The sequence below is a fragment of the Vollenhovia emeryi genome, unplaced genomic scaffold (genome assembly GCF_000949405.1).
Source record: "Vollenhovia emeryi isolate VEMERY1.0 unplaced genomic scaffold, V.emery_V1.0 DF939216.1, whole genome shotgun sequence".
Lineage (NCBI taxonomy): Eukaryota > Metazoa > Arthropoda > Insecta > Hymenoptera > Formicidae > Vollenhovia > Vollenhovia emeryi.
Window position 1 is genome coordinate 703,832 of NW_011967150.1, and position 10,556 is coordinate 714,387.

The 10,556-nt window shown below is 34.8% G+C and overlaps 2 protein-coding genes across 2 annotated transcripts in view; both read left to right on the forward strand.

The window, feature by feature from the left end:
- Nucleotides 1-8,179, forward strand: part of LOC105560963 (glycogen phosphorylase) — a 12,304-nt gene extending 4,125 nt beyond the window's left edge. Inside the window, exons 2-11 of the mRNA XM_012010519.1 lie at nt 1,315-1,416; nt 1,778-2,092; nt 2,526-2,637; nt 2,707-3,026; nt 3,731-4,041; nt 4,125-4,239; nt 4,332-4,514; nt 5,179-5,526; nt 5,697-6,026; nt 6,995-8,179. Coding sequence (XP_011865909.1) covers nt 1,315-1,416; nt 1,778-2,092; nt 2,526-2,637; nt 2,707-3,026; nt 3,731-4,041; nt 4,125-4,239; nt 4,332-4,514; nt 5,179-5,526; nt 5,697-6,026; nt 6,995-7,150 — 2,292 coding nt within the window. The 3' untranslated portion in view covers nt 7,151-8,179. The remainder of the gene's footprint in view (nt 1-1,314; nt 1,417-1,777; nt 2,093-2,525; nt 2,638-2,706; nt 3,027-3,730; nt 4,042-4,124; nt 4,240-4,331; nt 4,515-5,178; nt 5,527-5,696; nt 6,027-6,994) is intronic.
- Nucleotides 8,180-8,723: 544 nt separating this feature from the next.
- Nucleotides 8,724-10,556, forward strand: part of LOC105560964 (galectin-8-like) — a 5,946-nt gene continuing 4,113 nt past the window's right edge. The window contains exons 1-3 of the mRNA XM_012010521.1: nt 8,724-9,258; nt 9,447-9,532; nt 10,015-10,225. Of these exons, the coding sequence (XP_011865911.1) occupies nt 9,178-9,258; nt 9,447-9,532; nt 10,015-10,225 (378 nt within the window). The 5' untranslated portion in view covers nt 8,724-9,177. The remainder of the gene's footprint in view (nt 9,259-9,446; nt 9,533-10,014; nt 10,226-10,556) is intronic.

Here is a 10,556-nt window from a genome sequence, read left to right on the forward strand (position 1 = left end):
TCCAAGTTCTAGCATCGTGGATACAGGCCTTAAGGAAGACCCGAAAAAAGGTTGAAGCGTTTGTTCCTGATGCATTGATCCTTTGCACTCCTATGTCGAGTATGACTCGACATCAGTTTTTATTTCAGGAGCTCCTTCGTCGAGTCTCACTCGACAGTTTTTCAAGTTCAAACCAATAGATGAAATATAATTCGGAGTGCAGAGGGTTAAAGGAATTTTCCTAGTCATCGACGACTCGCTCTTTTCACAAGCTCACTGAAGAAGACCCGAAGAACGGTTGAAACGTTCAACTGTAATCAAGCTATGCTAGGAAACATTATTTAGATATTATTAGGACCCATGGAATTTAAATTTTACTTGAAAATTCTTATGGAATATAACAAATATAACAAATAGCGCGCACGAAATGGCGGATGCAAAATTCACGTACTTTACATCCGCTATTTTGTTATCCGCTTTTTTGTTCTTTTTTCATCCGCTATGTTTACCCGTGAAGTGCGTGTTCGGAGTCGAATAAATCGTAAGTATCGTTGCCGTTTTATGTGGTTTCCGATTGGTTGTCGAAGCCGGCGATCGAGTCCGCGGCGAGTTTCGCGGCGATGATGATTGTCACAGTTCGTAAATATTATTTGTCAATAATAAGTTAAAATAATAAAATTAATTTATTATAATATTTCACAAGTAATCTAATTATTTTTCATACCAACAAGCATCTATTAAATTCCTTCCTTTCTTCATCGCTGAAAAAACTTTGCGAAAAGTAACACCTCAGCCAGGGTTTGAACCTGGATCTTCCTGTATTTAAATAAGATCTTCTTGTATTTAAATTTTACATACAAATTCGGCAAAACATGTCGGCCAAGTTGCAATAGTCCTTGACTAATCTCGCTACATGAAGCCGAATAATATTATGACATAGCGTATAGATATAGCAATTCGACTGGGCGATTACGTTCTTCTGTACACGATCGTATTTTCTGCACTTCTCTCTTGCCAATCACTTCGTTTGAAGTAATTGGCAATGAACCTCAACCAGGGGATATAACAACTTCATTGTCACTGCCAATGAAGTTGTCTCATCAGATTCCATAGTAAATCACACATTTAAAATTCCATCAAATGTAGAAAATTATGTGCATTGTTCTTCTATCCGTGCTTCGTTTAGGCATTATGGAAATTTATCTAAATAATTTTAGTCACTATTTTAAATTAATCATCTGTTTGAATTTATGATGTTGCATTGGCAACACATTAACATTATCTAAATCCAGCAAGACATTTCAATACTATTATTTAAATTTTTTGTTTTTTCAGAGAGTATATTATTTATCCTTGGAGTACTATATGGGAAGATCGTTGCAAAATACAATGATCAATTTAGGGATACAAGGAGCATGCGACGAAGCTATGTATCAGGCAAGTGTACTTAATTAAATTAAGTTGTAGAAAATAATGTCGCATATACATATAACGAAAAACTTTTACTATATACTTAACTGTTTTTAACATCTTTCTAAAATTCAAACAACACGTGAAAATATTCTCTTTTGATATAAAAATATTAAATTATAGTACACGTCGAAGTTTGCAAACTTTTTGGGGTAATTGCGATATAGTTCTAGTTTTTTGCATTTTATTGAAACCCAGAGAAATTATTATCTGCGTTTTACGAAGTTATCTTCTTACGTAGAATAGCTTCTTGCTATTTTTTTCTATATTTGCTTAGGAAACAGTCGCTGTTCTGATCATCTTATATAATTGTGATTACTTTTCATAGATGGGTTTGGATATAGAAGAATTGGAAGAACTCGAGGAAGACGCCGGACTTGGTAACGGAGGACTAGGTCGTTTAGCAGCCTGCTTTTTGGATAGCATGGCCACATTAGGCCTAGCTGCTTATGGATACGGTATACGTTACGAATACGGTATATTCGCACAAAAGATAAAAAACGGCGAACAACTAGAGGAGCCTGACGATTGGCTGAGATATGGAAATCCTTGGGAGAAAGCTCGACCAGAATTTATGCTGCCGGTCAACTTTTATGGCCACGTGATTGACACCCCGGAGGGCAAGAAATGGGTGAACACGCAGGTAATACGCATCATTTTAATGTATTTAAGCTACTTGAATACTTTAAGCTATTCAGAATATGTATTGCTGAATATTACTTTGTATCACAACTAGTTTGAATTAATCTCTCTTTTTCTAACAAAATACAGAGGCATGTGTAATTTTCGAACAGTTAAATAGAAAATTTGAAGTTGAAAATCTTGTTGGAGAAAATATACGACAGAATTATGTGTAGTCAAGTTCAGGTCTTTTCAACGGAATGTTAATTCAAAGCTTGTATACAAAAGCGCAACTAAAGTTAGAAAGAAACTAATGAGCTTCCTCGACATTTAAATGGAAAGAATATTATCTCTTTTTGTGTAAAAAAGCTACGATTAAAATAATAATGATTCTGGGATACCCCGTATAAATAACCTGTAAATAATTATGTAATCTTATTCATTGTTTGTTACAGGTTGTTTTTGCCATGCCCTATGATAGTCCAATCCCCGGCTACAAAAACAATGTTGTCAATACATTAAGACTATGGTCCGCAAAGTCGCCCATAGAATTCAATTTGAAGTTCTGTAAGTGTCACATCGATAAGTTTTTGCATTATGATAACAGTTTCTTTCTTATATCGCTGACTCTTTCAGTTAACGACGGTGACTACATACAGGCTGTAATTGATCGTAATTTGGCGGAAAATATCTCCAGAGTTCTGTATCCTAACGATAACTTCTTCGAGGGCAAAGAGCTCAGGTTGAAGCAGGAATATTTTATGGTAGCTGCTACTCTGCAGGATATCATTCGAAGATACAAGTCTAGCAAATTCGGCTCGAGGGAGCATCACAGAACTGATTTTAAAGCTTTTCCTGACAAAGTAGCTATTCAACTCAACGACACGCATCCCTCGCTAGCTATCCCCGAGCTGATGAGAATACTCATTGATGTTGAAAAACTTTCTTGGGAGGAGGTATGTTTATCACATAGGAGTTGCCTAAATATGTGAAGAACATTTTAAAAAATATTCTAAACAATTTAATTGTATTCTACAGGGTGAGCCATTTCAATCAATACACGCCAATATCTCGTAAAATAAGCAAGATGGAAAAAATGTTTTATACAAAAGTTGTAAGGTTCAAAAGGAAACACTTGATGGTGATCTTGACCCTGACTTTGAAGTCAAAGTAGTGGCCAATTTAGCAACTTGATTTTCTTAAATGAAACTACTAATTTTTCATATATTCTTGTAGCTGGCGTCAAGACCTTTTCAAAACACTATAATAAAATTTTTTTTTCATCTTGCTTACTTTGCGAGGTATTTGCGTGTATTGATTAAAATGACACTCTGTATATGTGTCACGGTTTAACAATAGTTGGCGTTACGTCCATTTTTTGGTCAACATATTTAAGTGTTTTACCGAGAATTTGAACTTAATTGTGTGAATTATATAATAACGAAGATCGTCCCGATTTATTTGAGTGCATTGGGATAATTTCAGATTATCATCGCACATCAGATCTAATTTTATATGTTTTGAAAATTCATTATTATAGACGACAGAATTTGTTGCATTTGCAGCTTTTTCCTAATCGTACATTTGATAGTGCCTGATATTGATAAAAGAAATGTTTCTATTAGACATGAATATTCGAAACAAATATCTCAACTTTTAGGCGTGGGACATTACGACACGTACATGCGCCTATACAAATCACACAGTTCTTCCCGAAGCGTTGGAGAGATGGCCTACCAATATGCTGGAGAGTATTCTTCCGAGACATTTGCAAATCATTTACGAGATAAATCATCTGCATCTTGAAAACGTCGCGGCTAAATGGCCCGGCAATATGGATCGCATTCGTCGAATGTCTCTGGTAGAAGAGGAAGGTGAGAAGAGGGTTAACATGGCTCATCTGTCAATCGTCGGTAGTCATGCCACAAACGGAGTTGCTCGTATCCATTCAGAAATTCTTAAAGACGGCGTGTATGTAGAGTTTTCTTTGTTTCTTTGTCTCAGAGCTAACAATGCTTGGGGGAAAAAAAATGTTTAATTTGACCTTTTGTTAGCTTCCGGGATTTTTACGAACTGACACCGGAGAAATTTCAAAACAAGACGAATGGTATCACGCCGAGAAGGTGGCTGCTGCTCTGTAATCCAAATTTGTCTGATATAATCGAGGAAGTGAGTTCAAATATATGGAACATTATTTCAATAACCATGATTTTTCTATGTATATAATCTATACAATTTCGTGTCCTTTTTATAATTTATAGAAAATTGGTAGCGAATGGACAGTTCATCTGGAGCAGTTAGAGCAATTGAAGAAATGGGCGAAGGATCCGGTTTTTCAACGTAACATTGTTAAAGTCAAACAGGAAAACAAATTGCGATTAGCTCAGTTGTTAGAGAAGGAGTATGGTGTTCGAGTTAATTCAGCATCTATTTTTGATATCCAGGTCAGAATACAAACAACGTAAAAGATATAATGTTTCAAGGGATATTCTCTTCATTAATTAAATCTCTTGACCAATTTGTAATCGATTTATCCTTTAATAAAAATATCAAGACGTTGCTTTAACCAATAATAATTAAAAATAAAAAATGGTTGACAAATTATGTTTTAAGAAAGAAGATAAAAGACAAAGTTATTATTTTTAGTTATGTAATTTTAATTGAACTATAAGAGAACTAATAAGATTTTTATTACTCAAATACAAAGATGTAAAAGTTTTTTAAATGCTATCAACCTTAAGGTTTCTGTTAAAGAAAAATCGTTTTTAAATTGGTCAAAGAAGCTGTAATAAAGTCAAAAGAATATCGGATAAATTTTGTTAGCTGCTTTGTACAATTCTATTAAACACCAACAGTCACATAACATTAATATTATAATTTCTTTCATATAATTATACTCAACAATTATGCGTTATAATTTATATTGTTGAATGAAAAATTATAATATCCGTGTTATGTAACTACGAGTTGGTTTTTATTGGGAATACGTAATGACAATTAATACAGGGATGGAAAATATGCAGCGATGCATTTATAAATTGTAGGAAAAAATTGAAAAATTTGGTATAGAATAGGATACAGTATTAAATTGTTACGTTATGTTGACAGGTGAAACGTATACACGAGTATAAACGGCAACTATTGAATTGCTTACACGTTATCACTTTGTATAATCGAATAAAAAGGGATCCATCCGCTCATTTTGTTCCGAGAACCGTGATGATAGGCGGTAAAGCAGCGCCAGGCTATCATTTGGCGAAGAAGATCATCAAGCTCATTTGCAGTGTCGCTAATGTTGTCAATAATGATCCAATCGTTGGCGATAAGCTTAAGTTAATCTTTCTTGAAAATTATCGTGTGACCTTGGCTGAGAAGATCATACCAGCTGCGGATCTGAGCGAGCAAATTTCGACCGCTGGCACTGAAGCGTCTGGCACTGGTAACATGAAATTTATGGTTAGTAACATATTTGGCAACAAAATATAATTTTAAATATGAAACCACAAATGTATGTATAAAATTCTAATTCTTTTAATTTATTTCACATAACGTTTGATTGCAGTTAGTTATTTTTTTAAATAAAATTAGATTTAGACAGATAGTGGAACTTTGCATTATTCTTATAGTTGAATGGCGCATTAACCATCGGCACTTTGGACGGAGCAAATGTTGAGATGGCAGAAGAAATGGGCAATGACAACATCTTTATTTTCGGCATGACAGTGGATGAAGTGGAGGCTCTACAAAGCAAAGGCTATAATGCATACGATTACTATAACAAACTGCCGGAAGCCAAACAATGTATCGATCAAATCCAAGGAGGATTCTTCAGTCCAAACAATCCTGATGAATTCCGAGATATCGCTGATGTATTGCTTAAATGGGATAGGTTCCTACTTTTGGCTGATTACGAGAGCTATATAAATATGCAGGATAATGTCAGCAAAGTCTATCAGGTATTTAACCAATTAACTTTCGTATAAACTTTCACTTATTAAAAACTGACAAAAAGATTTATATTATTTTATATAAGAACAAGGATAACAAATTATTTGGAGAAAAAGTGGAAAAAACTATTCTAGCAATAGTTTCTTTAGGAAACTTTTAATTATAATTGCAAAAAATTAACAAGTATTAGGTTTGTTTAAATAATACATACAGAAGTATTTTATATTTCATACAACCATCTTTGTTTTCACATCCTTTCACTTTGTTTCTCTTTCTATTATATGAGGAGACTGTAATTCACATAGCTTTGTTATGCAGTACTTGCGTAATTCTTTACATATAATTTTTTAATTTAATGACATAGAAGATTGGAGATTTCAAAAATTACATTTTTTTTCAATATTTTTCAAGTAGGCATTTTCAACTTGACTACATTTAAAACCTGTAAAATCTATATAGCTTATATAAATTGCAAAACCAATTGTAAAGTATTATAGAAGAACACATTTAACAATTTTATATAATATTGTTACGGCTTGTTCGCGCCGCCGCGTTCCACTCCCGTGGCACTCACTCGCACTCACTCGCACACAAATTAACCACGAGGAAAGGAACACGAACTTTATTTAAAAGAGATATGTCCGTAAGGCCTGAAAGTCAAACTTCGAATCAAACGATACAGTTGTTTAAGAACAAACAGCAACCGTAACTAAGCGACTCCAGGAGATACCGGGCGACCGGAACGCGAGCGTAACAATATAATTATTTTAATTATAAAGTTGTGTATTATATAAGATGTTATGAATTATATGATTGCTTAAATTTATTAATGTACAAAGTGAGCTTGAGTGACGTTGCGATATATTGTCACAATTCTGAATAATCTATAAGGAATTACTATAATAGTTTTCTTTTTATATTAAAATTTTATTCTGTAAGATCACCATGGCATGTAATCACTTGTTAACTGTTTCAGGATGAGAATAAGTGGGTAGAAATGACTATCCATAACATAGCATCGTCGGGAAAATTTTCATCAGATCGTACGATTGCGGAGTACGCCCGCGAGATTTGGGACGTTGAGCCAACCTGGCAGAAACTCCCAGATCCGCATGATCCTCGTGATATTTAAGCAAATCTCATGACTACTCTTTCTTTCATAAGGCGTTCCGATACTCATTCATATCTTTTCGTGACTAACAGTGTTCTTCTATCGTTAACCATCCAGAACAATCACAATTGCACAATGCAGTAGAAATTATTATATGGAAAGATATCAAGATACGTTGCGATTATTTCTTACAAGGTTCTATGAATATTTGTTTACAAATATGAGGGCTTAAATTGTCTAAATGTGATATTGCCGAAGTCCTTTCATATTTAGCCTTTTCATAACAATAGAATTAAGCAATATAGCACAATGCTGCTTTAAGTGTTACTTTCTTTTCTATGTATAGAATTGAAAATAATGATTTTATTATATGATGCTGTAAATTAATGTAACATCTGCTCAAATTATTATAAGCTGACGAGTAAAATATTTGTGAATTAAAATTGGAAGTTGGATAAACTTAGATGACATGGCATGCAGTGTTATGATTTACTCATGGGGATTCTAGTTATAATTTTAATTAAACGATATATTGAATTATGTTGACAAATTGAACTATTATATAGCGATTCTTCATTCACGTAATGGACGAAAATAAGTGAAAAGGTCAATGAAAGGATATAAAAAAATTTTTCTTCTGTAACATTTTGCGTGGGTTTGCATGAGTATCTATTTCGGATATCAAAACGTCTAGTCTTGTTATTGTGTTTGATATATTTCCAACCGTATGTAATTTATCCAAAAACAATTGATAAAAATTGCTGTTTCAAACGTTTAATAGATTTTTAAAAATGTTTAATAGATTCTTTTTTTAATCTAGAATAAAAATACTTGATGAAAACATAGAAATTTCATAAATCATATGATTGTTTTATCTTCAATTGTTATAAGAGAACAAGATATGTATATTCTCCATTTTGCCAGGAAATTATCTGCACACTAATTACATCGTGGCATAGCTCATAAGCACTTATATAATGTTTAAATAATATACATACATATATTACGAAGAACATTGTAGTTTGTTGAGAATAAAATCTGTGGTGAATATTCTTGACTGTTTTTTTTTTAGAAATAAGAAAAACTAGTTTTTCTGCAACACATTGTTAGTGAAGATTATGAAAGTGTTGGAGTTGCCGATCGGCAATAAACTGTATAATTATTGCTCCGAAAATGACAACTGCCACGTGAAAGCCGCGAACCGCTCATCGTCGGAAACAAGAAAAGACGCTAGGTAGGATATAAAATCCTCAAGGAAAGAAGCTGAGGACCAAAATCTTAACTTGGAAGGGATACTTTATATGATCATGGGATAGCGGAGTAAAGGTAAAAAAATTAGCAAGCTCCTATTTTGAATTGTTAACGTAGTAAATCCATTTTGAGACTTTGAACGCGTTTTTCTCGAAACCGAAATTGTTTTTCAAATTGGTAAGATGAATAACTTTTGCGATTTTCATCCAATCGACTTGAAATTCGCACTGTAGCTATAGTTTGGTTTGATAAATTGCATACACTTTCCAAATCTATTCTCAATAGATATGTCTGGTTTTCTGGGATCATATACGTTCCTATGTTAGCTTGCGCAACCGCATTTGCTCCGTGGCTCGACTGAGTAGTGGTGGAAACAGAAGAGAATAGACGGAGCAGACCAACCTCCTGACCAAGTGTTGCGCCATGCGTAAAGACGGAGAGAAGTCGCCGTCAACGGCGTCAACAGTCAGTCGTGCTCTGCATCAGTAATGACGTTTGGGAACGTCTACCACATGCGATAGCGGTGTTGGGGACAGAGCGGAGTTGGCTCTTGTACCGCACACAAGCTACGTGCTACATGTATGCGCATGTATGCAGCACGTGACATGTATGAGATACGGGAGCCATTCCCACTCTATCCCCAATACAGCTGTTGCGATGTAGCAGACATTTCCAAACAGTATCACTGCTCCGCACTTGGAGCGATGCGGTACGTCTGAAACGCTCGAGAGAGAATCGCAGTTCGTATCTGCTACGGTCACTTGTTATCGAGTCGTGGGAGTTGCATACCAAGCAGCATGTCATCTGACACTGCTACTCTAGCGAGACAGGAGGCGTTCAAGGACTTCTCTTATTTCGACGAGAAAACCGTGCCAGTGGTGAGTACCAACGATACTGGCAGTACCCAATGATGGGAGACGGGCCGGGTTTTTGGCACATGTGCAGCGAGAGCGGCCGTTCAAGGGAATGCTTGAATTGTATTTTGTACTTAAAACCATCTGTTTCGCGGAAACATTTGTGTAATATACAAATTAAATAGCTTACGTGTACAGATGTGCTGTTTTAGAATATCCATAAACCGATTCCGTTGCAACCACTAAAAGTAACATCCGCCATTATTTTCACCGGATACATTTCTGCAAATGCATCAAGGTATTTGTATTCATATTAAGCTCATAGTGGGTTATATTATGCCCGCACTAGGTTAATTTGTAAATCGTAACTTTGTTATCTATCTTTCTGAAATTCATAAACATTGTACAGGGTTTTATGTAGGGGAGACCGGGTCTAAATGGCTCTAGGGGTATGTTGCTGATGAGCCCTTTTTTAGTGTTTACCTTGAGAGAAATAATAGACACAAAATTGTAAAATAATCCTTTTAAAACGTAGATACTTTTTCCCGAGTTTTATTAAAGTCGGAATAATATTACAGTTAAAAAATTAAAAAACTGATTTAGTGACAAAGTAAATTTTCGAACCACCGGAAATTTTCTATTGCTATTCTCTGTTCTAAGTGAATAAAATTAAATGACACGTGTTACTACTTAGAATACAGTTTTTTTACAAATGTATGCTATACTGTTCCGGGTAATAAATGCAAGTTGCAAACTTATGCCGATATAATCGCGTGGCAGATTTTCGGTGAATTTAATATGCAAGACGGCTGGAAACATTGCTCTGCATTTCAATCCACGACTAGACAGAGGGTATATTGTTAGAAACACGAGAGTGCGCGGATCCTGGGACGACGAGGAGACTTGTTCGCCCGCAAACCCAAGTGGTTGTATTTTCCGTCGAAACACCTATGTACATCTTATGATCTTTTGTACAAATAATGCATTTCAGGTAAGAAACATATACAATGTTTCCTAATATTTAGAGTGAATAAAAAGTATATGAGTTAAGTTATACATAACCAGATACACAGGCATATCCACATAGCACATGGACGTCCACTGGATATCCGAAGGACATACGATTGGTCTAGCACACATATCTGTGGAATGTCCATATACGTTGTTTCTTTATACGGCATACTTATTATGTCCGAATGTCCGGCGTAACTACATCCATAAGACATTATGGACATCGGATTGATAAATATGGATACACAACAATAAAGGATTATATCGACGATAACTGGCACAGTATATTTTCAATTAATACACGACGTTTC